Source organism: Gastrolobium bilobum, unplaced genomic scaffold, assembly GCF_033153095.1.
Source record: "Gastrolobium bilobum isolate Gb01-03AN ecotype WA unplaced genomic scaffold, APGP_CSIRO_Gbil_v1 utg24763, whole genome shotgun sequence".
NCBI lineage: Eukaryota > Viridiplantae > Streptophyta > Magnoliopsida > Fabales > Fabaceae > Gastrolobium > Gastrolobium bilobum.
The window spans coordinates 120,989-137,425 of record NW_026898295.1 but is presented as its reverse complement, the minus strand read 5'-3'; the positions used below and the strand labels follow the sequence as shown (position 1 = coordinate 137,425).

The window sequence follows — 16,437 nt, the reverse complement described above, 5'->3', positions numbered from 1 at the left end:
TTATGTCATTTTATTCTCTTATAACTAAGTACTCAGGGGAGTACATAGTTATAATATTAAAATTGTATTTTGTTTTCTCTCTTCAAAAATTATTAGCTGATGTGGAAAGTAAAAAAATTACAACTTTAATATTATGACTATAAACTCTCCGGAGTACATAATTATAAGATGGTAAAATGATATAACTTAGATCCTTTAAAAAGACAAAACATTTTTCCTTTTAAAAAAGCTCCTTCCAGGAGCTTTTGGTTTTTTTTACTTTTTCCTTTATTATAAAAAAAAATTATTTTTATTATAAATTTTTTTGTAAAAACTTGTTTAACCTAATTTCTATATATATAAAAAAAAAGCAAAAAAAAAAAAATCCTTCCAAACCGGCACTAAATATTATAGAAGGGACAAAATCCCCTTAAGAATATACCCTCTAGATTAGGGGTGTCAAAATGGGTTGACACAACACGAATACATCAACATTAATACGACACGAATTTTTATTCGTGTCAAAATCTTCAACACTGACATGACACGAATTTTTTGCGGATTGACACGACATGAATAACACGCAAAATAGGAGTCAAAACGGTAATTGACAAAAAAAATTAAAAAAAATGGTTCAAAATTAAAAAAAATAATAAAAAATAAAATAATTAAAAAAAATATGGGTCGACACGAACACGAATACCTCAACACGAACACGACACAAATTTTTTACGTGTCATTTTTTCCTAACACGAACATGACACGAAATTTTTACGGGTCAACCCGAACACGAATTTTCGTGTCGTGTCGCGGGTCGACCCACGTGTCATAACTATATTGACACCCCTGCTCCAGACCCCATGTGGTCCTTCCATTCAGTAAGTGACACTTGCACAAAAATTTATTTTTTATTTTTTCTCTCTCCTCTCTCTTCAATAGTTATCTCATTCTGATTAGTTTGGATCACTGAATTAAAGATGATCCAGGATCACCGAAATTCTTCTCCACAAACACTTGGGTTGTATATTAGTAATGTCATTCAATCTTTGTAATCACATGATTTGCTGCGTGTTTACATTCATGCTCTTTGTTTCCTGCATATGACTGTAATGATTCAAATTTGTATCTTTCAATTTTCGTTTATTGCATGTTCATAGTCACTATTCACATAACACAAATTCTTGTTTCTTAATTCGGTTTACATTGAACACCGTTTTGAATAACAACTTTTAAGTTTGATTTTATACACTCGTGTTTTATTTTTTCTAACAGGAAAAAGAAAAGAGAAAAGTAGAAATAGTGAATTAATTTTTGGTTTGATTGTGTTTTAGTTTTTTTGTTCTTAAAACAATTTTGTAAAATTGTTTGTAAGAATTGTTTTTCAGAACAAAAGAAGGAAAAAATCCGCTTGATAAAAATGTTTTTAAAAGAGTTTTAAAATCTAAAAAACAAAAAAAATTGCTTGATAATTTTGTTTTGAAAACACATTTTCAAAGTTAGAAAACAGAAAACTCGTTTGATTATTTTCTTCATTTTGTAATTTTGCCCACTTAAAATACTCAAAAGCTGGGATCCAATCATTGGTGAATCTCTTCGGAATATGCTCAACCAAAATTTTTGATCCATGAAAACCATGTTCGTCAAGTGTTTAAGCAACTTTCTTCAGAGAAGAATGTTTTTCCTTTAACAGTGTTGATTGTTTAGATATAACTGAAAACTTAGATATATTGCAAAAACTAGTTTCAAACGAACAAGGAATTATTTTCCTTCTTTCTTCTTGAATATTGATTGAAGAGGATAATGATAACAGGAGAGAGACAGAGGGATTGAGAGGAAAGTTATAGTTGCAATGAAGAAGAAGGGGAAAAAATTGAAATCGTAAATGATTTATAATAATATGTTGGTATTTACATTATTGTCATTAATGAAAACAGAGTGTTGTATGTGTTTTTGTAATTTTCAAAACAAAAAACGCGAAAATCAAAACGAAAACAAGTCAAAGTTGTTCTGAGATTTTTGTTCTAAAAACTGAAAACCAGTGATTGTTTTTAAAACTATTTTTAGGAAACACTCTTATCAAACAAATTTTTTTGTTTTTTAATTTTCAAAACAAAAAAACTGTTTTCTAAAACACTAATCAAACATACCCAAAGTTTGTTTCTTCTTTCTTTTGAAAACGAGGTATAGAATAAAAAATACAATATTAATAACATTGTTGTTAAATTACAAGCTACTAGTAAGTCAAGGTTTCAAAATTGTTCTTTTAGCTGGTGTTTGGTAGAGGAGAATTTTTTTTTAACGAGAATTTTTTTTTTCACTAATATGGTGGGACCTATTATTTGCGGAGTAAGTTACAAAAATATGTTTGGTAAGCCAAAATCTTAACGGGAAAGTTGTGTGAATTTTACTGATGTTATGTTTGAAGGAATGTAAAATATTGATGAAAAAATAAATAAAATAACTAAATTACCCCAAATTTTAAAAATTTAAACTGTTTGTCATAAAAACGTTATTTTACCTGTCTTCCTTCTCTCTCTATCTCTCCATGTTCGTTTCTTTGTATGCGTAATGCTTCACCTCTCATTGGTATTTATGATTGCTGTTTTTCCAATTTGACAAGTAACGAGTAGTTCTTTTTTTTTTTAATTAATAACTTTTTAATACTCTATCTTCATCATCTTTGAAGCATCTAACTAAGTTTTCTTTTTAATTTCTGGCACCTTTAAATCAAATAGGCTACTTAAAGTAGTTTAAAATCTTCTCTGTGTTTATTCTTTTCATGGCACTGGCAATTAATTCCTCCTCTGCTTTGCAGATTAAGCATATTTTAATTGAGGGGCGGACTTACCATTTTTTTAACAAAAATTTATGTGATTTATGGGATACACTTGCTGTGATGCTTGTGGAAGATTGTTTGTGAAAGGGAACTAGTGTCCTATTTGCTTGAAGGTGCCAGTCTTTTCTCTTGATCTCACATTGTGAAGACGAAGACGACGACGAGCAAAAATGGTGTTTCAGTCTACAAGTTGTGATTCACGCCACTTCTATTTTGTTCACACCACTCATAAGTGCATGGATATTTTAGTCTCACAAAATTAGGTTAAATTCCCACCCCGTTGAATTTTTTTTTTACCACACCTTCTCTGGCAAAATTTGGTTCACAAATCATGTGTAAAACATAAAATCAGCAAAAAAAAATTCCTCACCCCTTTTTCGGTTTCCAGCCTATCAAACATGGCCAATTTATTTACTCCACCTCACTCTCCTGAATTTTTTTTTTTCCCTGTTATCAAACACGCCTTAGCTTCACCAAGGTACGAGATACTCGGGAAAGGATGAACACCAAATAGAGTTCGAATAGTAGAACCTTGTAGGTCCCGCGTAGTGTACTACTATTATTATTCTTTATTATATTTCCAGAAGCTTCCACCCACTATGGTATTATTACCCCATCATTTATATGAAAGTATATGAACATAATTTGGCGGCATTTTCATAATTCTATTGTGGTGGGCTTTGGGGGAACAAAAGTCAAAAGTGACTATTACGAATTTGAATATAATCCCCGCATATTTGACATGTTTAACAGATAGATTTTGAACGGGATTAAAATTGAATTGGTTAACAATTACATTGAGGTCAGAAACCAGATTTCAAAGCCCGTGATACTCAATTCCTCTGTTCTTCAATGTCACGGTCCCACATATATAGATATGTTGACGGCCTCAGATTGCTTCAATAAAATTATTGCACCTAACCCTCCTTGTATGTTCAAGCATTTCCCGATTGCCCTTGGCATGATGCACAGGAATTGGGTTGGGAGAGCAAAAGTCCAACTTATTGCAGTTTAATTTTTTAGAGATCCGAAATGACTTGTGTATGTTTCTATTACATTTTCTTCACATCTCGCTATTGAATGCACTTCAAAAAGACGTTTGCCAAAAAGTAACTTCAAGTTACTAAAAATTAAGGGTTCAAATGACAAATAGCTACTTTCCTCTATGTACAAGGGATAAGTTATTCTATTTTTATTTTTTTACGTCTACTTTACCAATCAATCTCCAATACTGATCTAACGATATTAGAAATTGGTAGATAAAATAGACATAAAAATAGATAAAATAACATACAGCTAATAATAATAACTTACTTTTCTTGTCTTTCATAAGTGCGCTCACCCGGTTAAAATGAAATAAAATAAAAAAACCCTGATAGAAAGCTCCATTTCCCATTTCCTAAACTTACAAACAAAAGCAACAACAGATTCTTTTTCTTTTTCTTTTTTGTATAAAAAAACAGCAACAGATTATCGCCCCACGTTTCATAGTGTTGTTTAAGCCAAACAAATGCTGCCCAAGCACGTCACTGTTTTTGTGTTATCTGTCCATACTCACTTTGTGGCACTATCATTAAAAAAGAATGATTTGAAACATGGCCGTCATGGTGTCGAGCCTATTTTATTTATTTATTTATTTTGGTAAGCAAGCCTGCTTTATTTTAATCACTTATTTACTATCTATAATACAATACAATTTCTAGCCAGTGAGGTGATTTTTTATTAATTTTTTTAATACTCGTGTTATGAACATAATACTTGTTAGTATATTAAATGAATTAGAGTCAACTATTGAAAGAGTGATTTAATTTTTTAGTCTATTTTTTCTTAAAGAATAGTACATGTAATTTTTAACTGTTTTTCTTTTAAATTTTAAGCTCAATTTATTTTGAATTAATTATGTACATGTTTTTTAATTTTTAATTTTGTTCTCTTTTGATCTATAATTTCTTAAACTTTAATTAACTATAATTTTTTAATATTTATTAATTTATATTTTTAAAATTTAACATGAATTCAAAATACTCGAATACACGCATACAATCTAGTTGATTAAAAACAATATTTATTTATCTGTTTAGAGACGTTCTTTGATTTTTGTAGTTAGGGGTACAATTTCCAATATAATACGATACAAAAATAACATATGAAATTTGTATTCAAATTGATATGTTTTCAAATTCGTGTATTGGTTGTGTCAGTAAAAGTTGACAATAAAAAATCCATATAAATTCTGTTTTGTGTCGACATGTATACACAAATCTTCTTATATGTTATTTGTGTTGTAGTGCATTATATTGTACCATGTCAACATGACATTGACACAAGCAATATTTAGTATAGAAATTATTTGAATGTTATTATGCGTGTCAACGTGTAAAATAAGTGAATTGTGTTTATATCGAAAGTTTTGACTCATTTTTAAATTCATATCATATTTGTGTTAAGTATATTTTTATTCTTGTTAAATTCGTATTGAATTATATCATGTCATATCAATCCTAATTATCACCTAGTGACGGATCTATAATTTTTTTATAATGGGATAAATATAAAATATCAAAATTACAAGTGTTACTAAGATTAATAATGGAGGTTCATTATTACAAGTATTTTTTTATGGAGAGACTAATTATTAATACTAAAAGTCTATTATTATGATAAAAATATTATTTTATATAAAAATAAAAAATAAAAATTTAGGGAGGGACAATGACTCTGGCCCGCCCTTTATCACCTCTATTTATAGAGATTTCACCATAACCATGCACTTTTTTATCCCAATAAAAAATGAAGACAGGATTTCCTTAGTTAATTGATTTACTGTGATTTTTTTTTTTTGGGATACAAATTTGATTTACTTTGATGTCATTATATGGTCTCTCTTAGCTTTCTTCTCGTATTGCAATTCTTTTGTTTGTCGAAAATTCAATTGTACTAAGAAAAAAAAATTATTCTTTCACACTATTTTCTTTACATCAATCTTTATACATCTGTTTTAATAAATAAATAAAGAGAAAACGTGTTTGTTTTATTTTATACAATATTATACAAGAATGGTATAGTAAAAAAACAATAAGCAAAGAACATTACACAATGGAAAAATAACGGTTCTCTCCCTACAACTTTGTATAGTTGGAGAATTGTTGATTATTATTTGAAGTGGACGCAGCGCTGAATGGGTGAGATTTGTGAAACAATAAGAAGATTGCAAAATTATAATGATAAACAAGTCAATAATTTTCTCATCATTCTAAAAATAAAAAAAGAGAATGCATCCCACAGGTTTGGCCTTTTTAGATATTTAGTTGTAGTGGCCAATTCAGTGTTCGGCTATCATTAATCAATTATCAGACTCTGTCGTATTAAGATGTAGCATTAGCATATATCCTAATGTAAGACTTTACCCATGCAAGAAAGAAAAAGATTAATTGATTCAGACGTCCTCATGTCCCTACACAGACTATCATGTGTTTTTTGTTTTTCTTAATAATAATAATCTTATCATTTCGTGATTTTTTATTTTCTTTAGATATAAGGAAAAGAAACACGTCATCTAGCGATTTCAACATTGGAAATTCGATTTCAAATAATCAAAGACGGGTAGGTACCCACCAATCTTCATGACAAGGTAAATCACTAAGATGCAATTTGTGGTTTGTAAAATTATATTCGGATGATCTATTATCAAAGTTGCTAGGATTGATCTAGAAATGAAAGGTTTTGATAATTTGCATAAATTTATAAGTCCAAATCTTAGTGCCAACCTCGTTTGATTGAAAAATGAAGCTTTAGCTGGAGTCTAACTGAATAATGAAAACTTATTTTTCCCTATAGAAAAGTCATGCCCCCGTATTGAAGTTGGACGGTTTTTTGATATATATATATATATATATATATATATATATATATATATATATATATGATTTTATAAGAGTTGTATTGTAGGAAAAATGATTTTATTATGCTATAGAGATTCGTTTTGCATGCCGTCGTTTTTTTTGTTTTTTTTTTCTTCAAAACATCCGGGTCCCACGAATATTGTGTGTGTAGGAAACTTTGTGTGGTCATGTTAAATGATAAATGCAAAACTCATATATATATATATATATATATATATATATAGACTTGGTGTTTGTCATTTTAAATGACATAAGTTATGTTATTTTAAGAGAGAGATAGACACAGAAAATAAAAATCATGGGAGAGAGAAAGTGAGTGATTTTTTTTAGTTTAAAATTTAAATAAAAAATTTATTCTGTGTCTATCTCTCTTAAAATGACATAAATTTATCTCACTTTTTCCCATATATATATATATATATATATATATATATATATATATAGTATTTTATTAATCTCATGTTAAAGGAGATAGTTATCTCATGTCATAGAGACAAACTAGTGGGCTCCACACCTGAAAATAGAAAAGAAAAAAAAGATAGCACAATTATCGAAAAGTGTGTATGAGAGAAAATTTGTCTCATATAACATGAGAGTAGTTTTTCTCATATATATATATATATATATATATATATATATATATATATATCCGGTATTTGTTAACTAGATTATTTTTTTAAAAACAAAAAACAAAAGATTAACAACTGCATCCTTATAGTTTTTTGGGCAAACTCTGAGTCCGTTCGGTGCACGACTTTGCATGCAGGAAACAATAAATTATTAGAAAGCACACCGGAGAAAAAGGAAAAACAAACATAAAAGAATTGTGCGTTCAAGCTTGGATTTGCATTCACATCCTCTCCTCCTCTAAAAGCTGCGAATCATATACCACTTTAAACATTAAAGTTAGAACCAACACACCTTTTTCTTCAGTTATGGGTTTTGCCGCCTTCCCACCACCATCCCCTTCTCTTTTCTTTTTCGCTTTTCATTTCAATCTTTCTTTTACTTTCTTTGATTCCTCCGCTTCTCTTTTTCATTTTCATTTTCATTTTCATTCCCCAACCTCTTAACTCTCTCTCGCTGAACAAAATCATATTCATGGGTTATCTCTCTTGCAATGCTGAGTCTGCCATTAAAACATGTGATCCCCACTGTTGGGATCTCAAGAAAAAAACAATAACCCGCAAACACACTCTCAGGAAGTTTCACTACAGGGATCTCGTCGCCGCCACAAACGGTTTCTCCGCCGATAGTTTCTTAGGCAAAGGCAGCCACGGCAGGGTCTACAGAGCCACCCTGGACGGTGGCAACCTCGTCGTCGCCGTCAAAACAACAAAGCTATCTTCCAAGCCTACAAGCTCACGGAACCACGCCACCAACTGCACCGGTTGCGGTAACTGTACCAGCCCCGCAGAGAACGAGATCGAGATTCTATCCCATGTACCAAGCCCTCGCCTCGTTAACCTCATCGGTTTCTGCACAGACCCAAACGGCAACAAATTAATTGTCGTCGAGTACATGCCAAACGGTTCGCTCCACGATCTATTGCATTCGGCTACTCGACCGCCCGGTTGGACCCGCCGACTCCGGTTCGCTCTCCACGTGGCGAAAGCGGTTCAGGCCCTGCACTCCTCGAACCCACCCGTGATTCACCGAGACATTAAGTCCTCCAACGTTTTAATCGATGAGAACTGGAGCGCCAGGCTCGGTGACTTCGGCCTCGCGCTCAGGGGACACGTGGAGGATGTTCGCGTCAAGTGCACGCCACCCGCGGGGACGTTAGGGTACCTCGACCCCTGCTATCTTGCGCCGGAGGATCTGAGCGCTAAGAGCGACGTCTTCAGTTTTGGGATCTTGTTGTTGGAGATAATCAGCGGCAGGAACGCCATCGATGTTAATTACAGTCCGCCCTCGGTGGTGGACTGGGCGGTGCCGCTCATCAAGCGCGGTGACTTCGCCGGAATCTGTGACCGGCGGATTGGAACTCCGTCGGATCCGGCGTTGATTCGGCAGCTGGCTGTGCTGGCGGTGAGATGCGTGAGATCGACGGCGGAGAAGCGGCCTTCGATGGCGGAAGTGGTGGAGTGTCTTAAACTATTGAGGAAGAGGATTCACGCATCGCGGATATGGAACAGTCTGAGGCGGCGCGTGGCGCGTGTGGAGAGCGTGAGGTGGGAAGAGTATGATTGTGATTGCGATAGGAGTAGTGAGGAAGTTGTGAGGTTAGTGAAGGGTGGGAGCAGAAGGAACAGGAAAGTATCCAGTGTGCCAGGTGTAGGGAATGACAGTGAACCCATCTCCAATAAAGTGGTGAGGTCCAAATCCATTGGTCCTGGTTTTGTGTCTGTGAGAGGGAGTGAGATTAAAATGCGGTTGGATTTGAATCCGGATCTGGGTGGGCACCCGCAACAAACTGGGTATGGGTTTGAGAGAAGAAAGGCAAAAATGGGAGTGATGAGGCTGAACAAGTCCAAGTCTATGGGGGTTTTGCAAGGTCCTCTAATTTTACATAATGGCAGTGAGAATAACAATAATAATGATCCAATTCATTCGGCAATGTCCAAGTTGGTCACTACAAGTAAGTTGGAGAGGAAAATGCTTGAAAAACCGTTAGTTAACTCACATTGGGAGTCTGAGTAACTCTGGATAACGAAGCTTTCTGAACCATTAAATTGGATTCCTCACTACACATTTGGAAATCACAACCTAATGGGGTGTTTGACTGTTTGCTATGATATGATTGAGTTTGAAGTATTGCAAGCATGGGCCTTGGTTAAATGGGGAAACCATTCTTTACATTCACACGTCCTCTTCACCAAAAAAGGGAAGTAAATATTGTTTGTTAATGGAATTATTGTTATTATTGTTATTTGTGTTTGCTGCTCTACTTTGAACAATTGAGAAGGGAATCCGGAGGACCAATGCTTTGCATTTGGACACTAGTCACTATTCAGTCTATTCTAGGCTTACGAGTTACGACATAGTGGTTACAGGTGTCGTCTTCAACCATATTTGTACCGTTAACATTTTAGCAAATACAGAAATTTTGCTGTCGTAATCTTTTTTATTTTTTTTTCGGTTACAATGCTGTCTTAATCTTTTACTATTTTTACTTCCAAATTTAGTAATTCTTATTGTTTTCCTTTTTCGCCATTTAAAGAGCCTACATTCCTTTTGTAACAAATATTTAATAATAATGAAATCAGATAAAGATCCATAGGCGAAGCGTCGAACTTGTGATCTATATAATTCAAGGGAGTTATGGTACCTTAAGGGCATCCGCCAATAATGACTTATAAAACATTCTTTCTTTCTTTTTTTTTGGTTTTTTGGTTTCTCAAGGTATTCTCCAGCCGAACTACTTCTTTCGAGGCGGGAGATCACATTAAGTGGATAAACCTCTCCCAACAAAATCTTTTCCATACGCACGGCCAGAGATCGAACCTCTGTTAGGGTGTTTAAGGTGTTACGGTGTTTAAGGAACCCAGCTATCTACCAACTGTGCTGAGCTTTGTTGGTAACTTATAAAACATTCTTTGATCAATAGTTTTATCTTAAATGCTTGAAAGTTTATTAAGTATAATTAACTAATATTTAATTAAAGGTGGTAGTAAATTCAGTTGAAAAGTTATTTACAAGCAAATGCAATTACATGAAATTAAAGTTTTCCCTTATCTATTCACCTATTTGATTATAGTGTGTGCATGTTTATGATCTGTATCTCGGGTGAAGTATATTGATCGGAAGATATAAAAGATAGTGGTATGGACCAAAACTTTGAGATATCACCATACTACCCTCAGTCTACCTGAGAGTGTGAAGGGGGAGGTACGTAAGGGTTACAGTTATACAAGGAGATGATTCAGCAGAGTAATATCAATGGAGAGTAATTGGAGAAATGTCTTGAAACATTCCCATGAAAAAAAAAACCTTATCAGCGAATATTTGAGGACATTTCTCCCCTTGCCCCAATCTCCCCGGAGCGTGGATGGATAGAAACGACTCATAAAACTCCCATAATTCTTGTATCTTGATGGATTATTGCGGCAAAAGTCATAACTATAGCCCTTGTACATCTCCCCCTTCGCATCATCATCTAGATTGAGGTTAGCATGACACGATGATACCTTGAAGCTCTGGTTCATACAACGGCCTTTCACATCTACGTCAGATCAACAGATTTCACCTTTTGGGAATACAACTCTATCTTCATACTCTAATTCAGTTTTCACTCATTTATTAATTAACATTTAAAAGTTTCTTAGATCAATTTTCTATATTAAAAAAATTAAATGTTTGGCAATTAAATTAATTTCAATAGTTCAAATTATTAAAATAGTCATGGCTGGTGCCATCATAAATTTTTTCTTAAATTTCTCTACATTGTTCATGGTTGAATCTAGAACGTTGTCCTTGAATATCGAAAATTCAGTATCGAATGATGTGGTGTGACTCGACACAACATAAATATGAATCACAATCACAACATGCTTGCAGATACATTGAAGTATTTTCTCGATATGTCGAGCAACATCTATAGAGCATTTATGGCTCGATTAGTTCTCGGTTGGCCAAAAACTTGTGGTTTTTAATATTACAGTGTAACTGTAGAGAGTCGTGAGCTTGAGGTTGTTGTCTTCTTTTTTTCCTTGTCTTGGTTCTGATACGCGGTGTTGACTGAGCATGTATACGTTGAAGGCATTTTGCATCATTATAAATCCCCCGGAAAACTCAAGAGAAAGGATAGGGAAGACGAACCAGTCAAAGATAAAGTTGTTGAGATATATAGTCCCACATTAATTGTGTGGACAACTAATGTGACATTTATAAGGCCTTAGACACTCTCACCCTTTGAGCTAGCTTTTGCGGTGGTGTATCCCAAGGTTCTTTACATGATATCAGAGCTTGAGTGACTATAAGATCACAAGTTCGATACTTCAACCGAACCATCAACCATTCAAGTTTCACATCAAGAAGAAGAAAAAGAAGAAAGCAATCAGACAAGCCTATGCACAACATTGAAATTCCTCAACCTTTATCAAGGGCAAGATTGCTCCTATTTCGTCAAGGTCTCCAAAAGCAGCAACAAGAGCACTATCTCTCCAACAATTTTCCATCAAGGCTGGAAAATCCAGGTTCTTCTTTAATTCCAGCAAATTTCATGATAGTTGATTTTGAAACTAACAAGGATGTGCCTATTATATTGGATAGGCCATTCTTAGCTATGGAGGATGCTACAATTGATGTTGAAATAGGAGAATTGACCATGAGGGTCAATGAAGAAAAGATGACTTTTAATGTTTTAACAACAATAAAATTCACTAATGAGATGTTAATGACTATTCTGCTATTTCATTTTATGATCATTTGGTTGCTACGGCCCCCCACATTCAAGTGGAATTAAAATAAAAAGTACAAAAAGGTAAACCAAAAATTGGGCCTGTGCAATTCCACGCTTCTAGCCCAAAGGGCTCTTGCGTGAGGGGGCGTGTTGAGATATATAATCACCAATAAGAGCTAGCTTTTGGGGTGGTGACCTCAAGGTTCTTAACATGGTATCAGAACATTCGAAATCTCATTGCCTCCCACTTTCTTTGTAATGGAATTTCCACATGTAGATGGGCTTCTATGTTGTCCACCCTTCAAGCCCAGTGGACTCTCGTGTAAGGGGGCGTGTTGAGAAATATAGTCCCACATTGGTTGTATGTGCAACTAATGTGAGGTTTATAAGGCCTTAGGCACTCCCACCCCTTGAGCTAGCTTTTGGAGTGGTGTATCCAAGGTTCTTTACATGGTATCAGAGCTTGAGCCCTAACCGTCCCCCGCTTTAAAGTGGAATTAAAAAAAAAAAAGCACAAAAGGTAAACCGAAAATTGGGCCTGTGCAATTCAACGCTTCTAGCCCAAAGGGCTCTTGCGCGAGGGGGCGTGCTGACATATACAGTCCCACATTGGTTAGATGTGCAACTAATGTGGCCTTTATAAGGCCTTAGACACTCTCACCCTTTGAGCTAGCTTTTGGGGTGGTGCATCTCAAGGTTCTTTACATGGTATCAGAGCTTGAGTGACTATAAGGTCACAAGTTCGATCCTCGCGGCCCCCCACTTTCAAGTGGAATTAAAACAAAAAACACAAAAAGGTAAACCAAAAATTGGGCATGTGTAATTCATTCCACGCTTCTAGCCCAAATGGCTCTTGCGTGAGGGGGCGTGTTGAGATATATAGTCCCACATTAATTGTGTGAGCAACTAATGTGGCATTTATAAGACCTTGGACACTCCCACCCTTTGAGCTAGCTTTTGGGGTGGTGTATCCCAAGGTTCTTTACAAAAGCATTTTTTATTTTTATGAATATCTTTGAATAGGTTTTTGTTTTTTGGTAGAATCATGGTATCTTTGATTGACCATCTTATTATTGGAATACGGCTCCAAAGCTACCTTTTCATTGGAATGATGAGTGCGTTAGGTTATGCTACCAGAGAAAGGATAAAACTAATCTCCCATCGAAAAAAAACCTTTTTCCTCTGACCCCAACAGGATTCTAGAAATGCTTGGACCAAGAATCGAACCATGGGCGCTTAACTTTGCCGATTGAGCTACCCTAGGGTTTGAATAGGTTTTCGTTTCATAGTAATGTGTAAAATATGTAAATAACATGACATGGAATAGAAGGTTTCTCTTCAGCTTGTGGCAATCCGCGCCAGGCCAATCGCTGTTTTAGGCGTCCCACATTATTAATTACTTAGAATGTACTTTTGTTTGATGTACGAATATAAGATACAACATACCTTGTAAAGAATTACTTCAACCCAAAATATTAAGGTGTTAGGTTATGGTCTTTTTAATGATTTATATTATTCTCTAACAAACTATTCTTTTTTCTTTTCTTTTGAGTAGAATCGAGCTATTTATTAAATCTAATATTTTCTCTGCGAATTCCCCAGCCTTATTAGTAATCGTTCTCCTTTCCAAATAATCGTTCTCCATCATGTTTCTCTGTTTTCATGGAAATTAATTTGGTAATCTTTTAACAGTATCGCTTTTTATTTATTGATCTTTACGATCTCCTATCTCCAAGAAAATAAAAACTCAGATCTCATGGGACCAAAAATGTTCAAGTGAGAAATAAATAAACCTATAAATGTCATCCAATACTGATCGGCTCTTCCTGGTTAAGGCCTGATGGTCTTCATCAAATTATCAGAGGAGCCCATATTTTATATATCTTTAGGCCCAACAAAGATCACTAGTGGGGTATGAGTTTTAAAAAGCGTCTTTTAATTTTGTTATACATGTAAATGTATTTTATCACAGCTCAATCATTAATTTTCTATTCAGTACAATTATAAATCCATATTTTGTTTTTTATTTTTTATTAATATTTTATTTTCTTAGTTACACTCTATTAGAGTAGCCAAATTCAATATGTAGATACCTCAAAGATCTGATTCGACAATGTTTGAAACGGGACCTGCGTTAGTACTTGGGCCGGGTTTATTGTCTTGAAATAAGAAGCTAGGCTTCCGGCTTATTATCGTGGGCTTCAAGTGTAAAGATGATGACATTAATATTTTAAACCAAGCAGAGGGATACATTTACAACTTTTTTTATTTACAACCTCAATTATATCTCAATTATATTTTCTCGGGAGAACATTCTCCATTAGTGTTCTCCCGAGAGAACATATTTGAGGTTGTAAGAGTTGTAAACGTAACCTGCCCCTTAAATCAAATTTCTACGAAAATTTTTAATATGGTTCAGCACCACGGTGGTCCTTTCATTGAAAAATTGACACTTGGATCAAAAATGTTGTTTTCTCTTTCCTCTTTTCTCTCTTCTCAACCCTTACCACCGTGGTCCTTTCATTGAGAAATTGACACTTGGACCAAAAATGTTGTTTTCTCTTTTCTTTTTTCTCTCTTCTCAACCCTTTCTCTCTTTCTCTTATCTCCATCCCACCCAAAAAATTTTGTGGCGGGAGCACACAAATATTACTCAGTTTCTAGATCCGCGGTGGTCTAGCCATCTAGCTCTTGTGGATCTTGAAAACATATATATATATATATATATATATATATATATATATATATATATATATGGCTCAAGATCATTTGTATTAATGTAAATTATATTTTCAATTTTGACAATTAGTTCTATTTATATTTAATATTTTTATTTATTAGATATTTAAGCTATTTGATTCAAGTAAATTAATAATTAAAATTTAGTGAAAGATTTTTTATTCTTACACTAATATAAGAATATCATGCTCATATATATATATATTCCACACACTTCTCATATATTCCTATCTCATAATTCCTATATGTAACATGCTGTTCTTATTATATTTTTTTCTTAAGAAAATAAATCGGATCGTACACATACTTTACATTGCATAGTGAAAATATACACTTTTTGAAGTTTTTTAAGGCAATAATAACTTTTTTTTTGGTAAGCATAATAATTTTAACTTTTACTTGAAAGAAGTATTGTATGTACTTTTAACTTTAGAACCTTTTCCCAACCATAGTCACGGCATATAATTATATAATTACTTGTATTGTGAGAAAATAATTAGTGATATTTTTATATATTTATACAATTTAAAAATGAAGAAGATTTTTGACGAAGAATAAATGAAATCCCGTCGAAAAATATTGTAATAATTTTCGTTGAAAAAAATCCGTCAAATTATTTTGACGAAAAATAAATAAAATTCTGTCAAAAAATCTTGTAATAAATAATTTTTTTATAATTTGAATTTAAAATTTTTTGATATAAATCTTTTTTTTTAAATTGCATAAATATTTTCAACGGAATCTAAATTCCGAAAAGCCCACAAATATATTTTATTATTCATTTATTTTTTTCAAAAAATTTCGACGGAATATTATTTCCGTCAAAAACTTTTGATGGAATCGATTTTTCGTTCAAAATTTTAGACGGAAAACAGATTTCGTGAAAAATTCTGTCAGTTTTTTCCACGAAATTTTTTTCGTTGATAATAAAGAATTTTCTAGTAGCGAATTTTGGTTGATTGAAATTAAAGTTAAAAAAAATGTAAAAAGACTATAATAAGGCCAATTGCAAATAAACATTCATACAGGTTTTTTTTTTTTTTTTAAATATTGAGCCTCGTATTTGTGCATAAATATAATTGATCACACATGCGTCCTTTTCTTTAATAAAAGATCAATATAACTTACCTGGTGTAACAACATTAATTTCTTAAAAAAAAAAAAATCATATTAAGGAGAAAGTCGGTGGCATGCTTTAAATTCTAGAGAGGGCAGTACGTACCCCTCGACTAATTACTTCCACTAACTTTTTTGTATTTAAATTAAGGAAGATGTTATACTATTTTCTTTTACAATCAATATCTTAACCGTTGATTTCTGTTAATCAACGGTTAAGATTTTCGCAAATAAAATTTATTAATTAATTATTAATTTTGCAATAAATCTTAACCGTTGATTGGCAGAAATCAACAGTTAAGATATTGGTTGTAAGAGGTTGTAAAAAAAAATAGGTTGTAAGTATAACCTTCTCCTTAAATTAATACATATAAAAATTGCAAAGTCTTTTCTAGATTCTTTTGGTGCATATAACATTCGAGTCTTATCTATATTAATACGTATAAGATTACCAAAATAAAATAAAATTAAAACGTATAACATTTGAACTGCAAACAGAACTGAACAAAATGGGTAGAATC

At 33.2% G+C, this 16,437-nt stretch overlaps 1 protein-coding gene across 1 annotated transcript; it reads left to right on the top strand.

The window, feature by feature from the left end:
• The first annotated feature begins 7,716 nt into the window (after window positions 1-7,716).
• On the top strand, window positions 7,717-9,360 carry LOC133314595 (serine/threonine-protein kinase-like protein At1g28390). The gene has a single exon (XM_061516092.1). The coding sequence runs from the start codon at window positions 7,819-7,821 to the stop codon at window positions 9,358-9,360; it is 1,542 nt and encodes a 513-aa protein (XP_061372076.1). The 5' UTR covers window positions 7,717-7,818.
• The last annotated feature ends 7,077 nt before the right edge of the window (window positions 9,361-16,437 follow it).

Coding starts and splice junctions, on each gene's coding strand:
- LOC133314595 (XM_061516092.1), top strand. CDS start 7,819: ATGGGTTATCTCTCTTGCAATGCTGAGTCTGCCATTAAAACATGTGAT.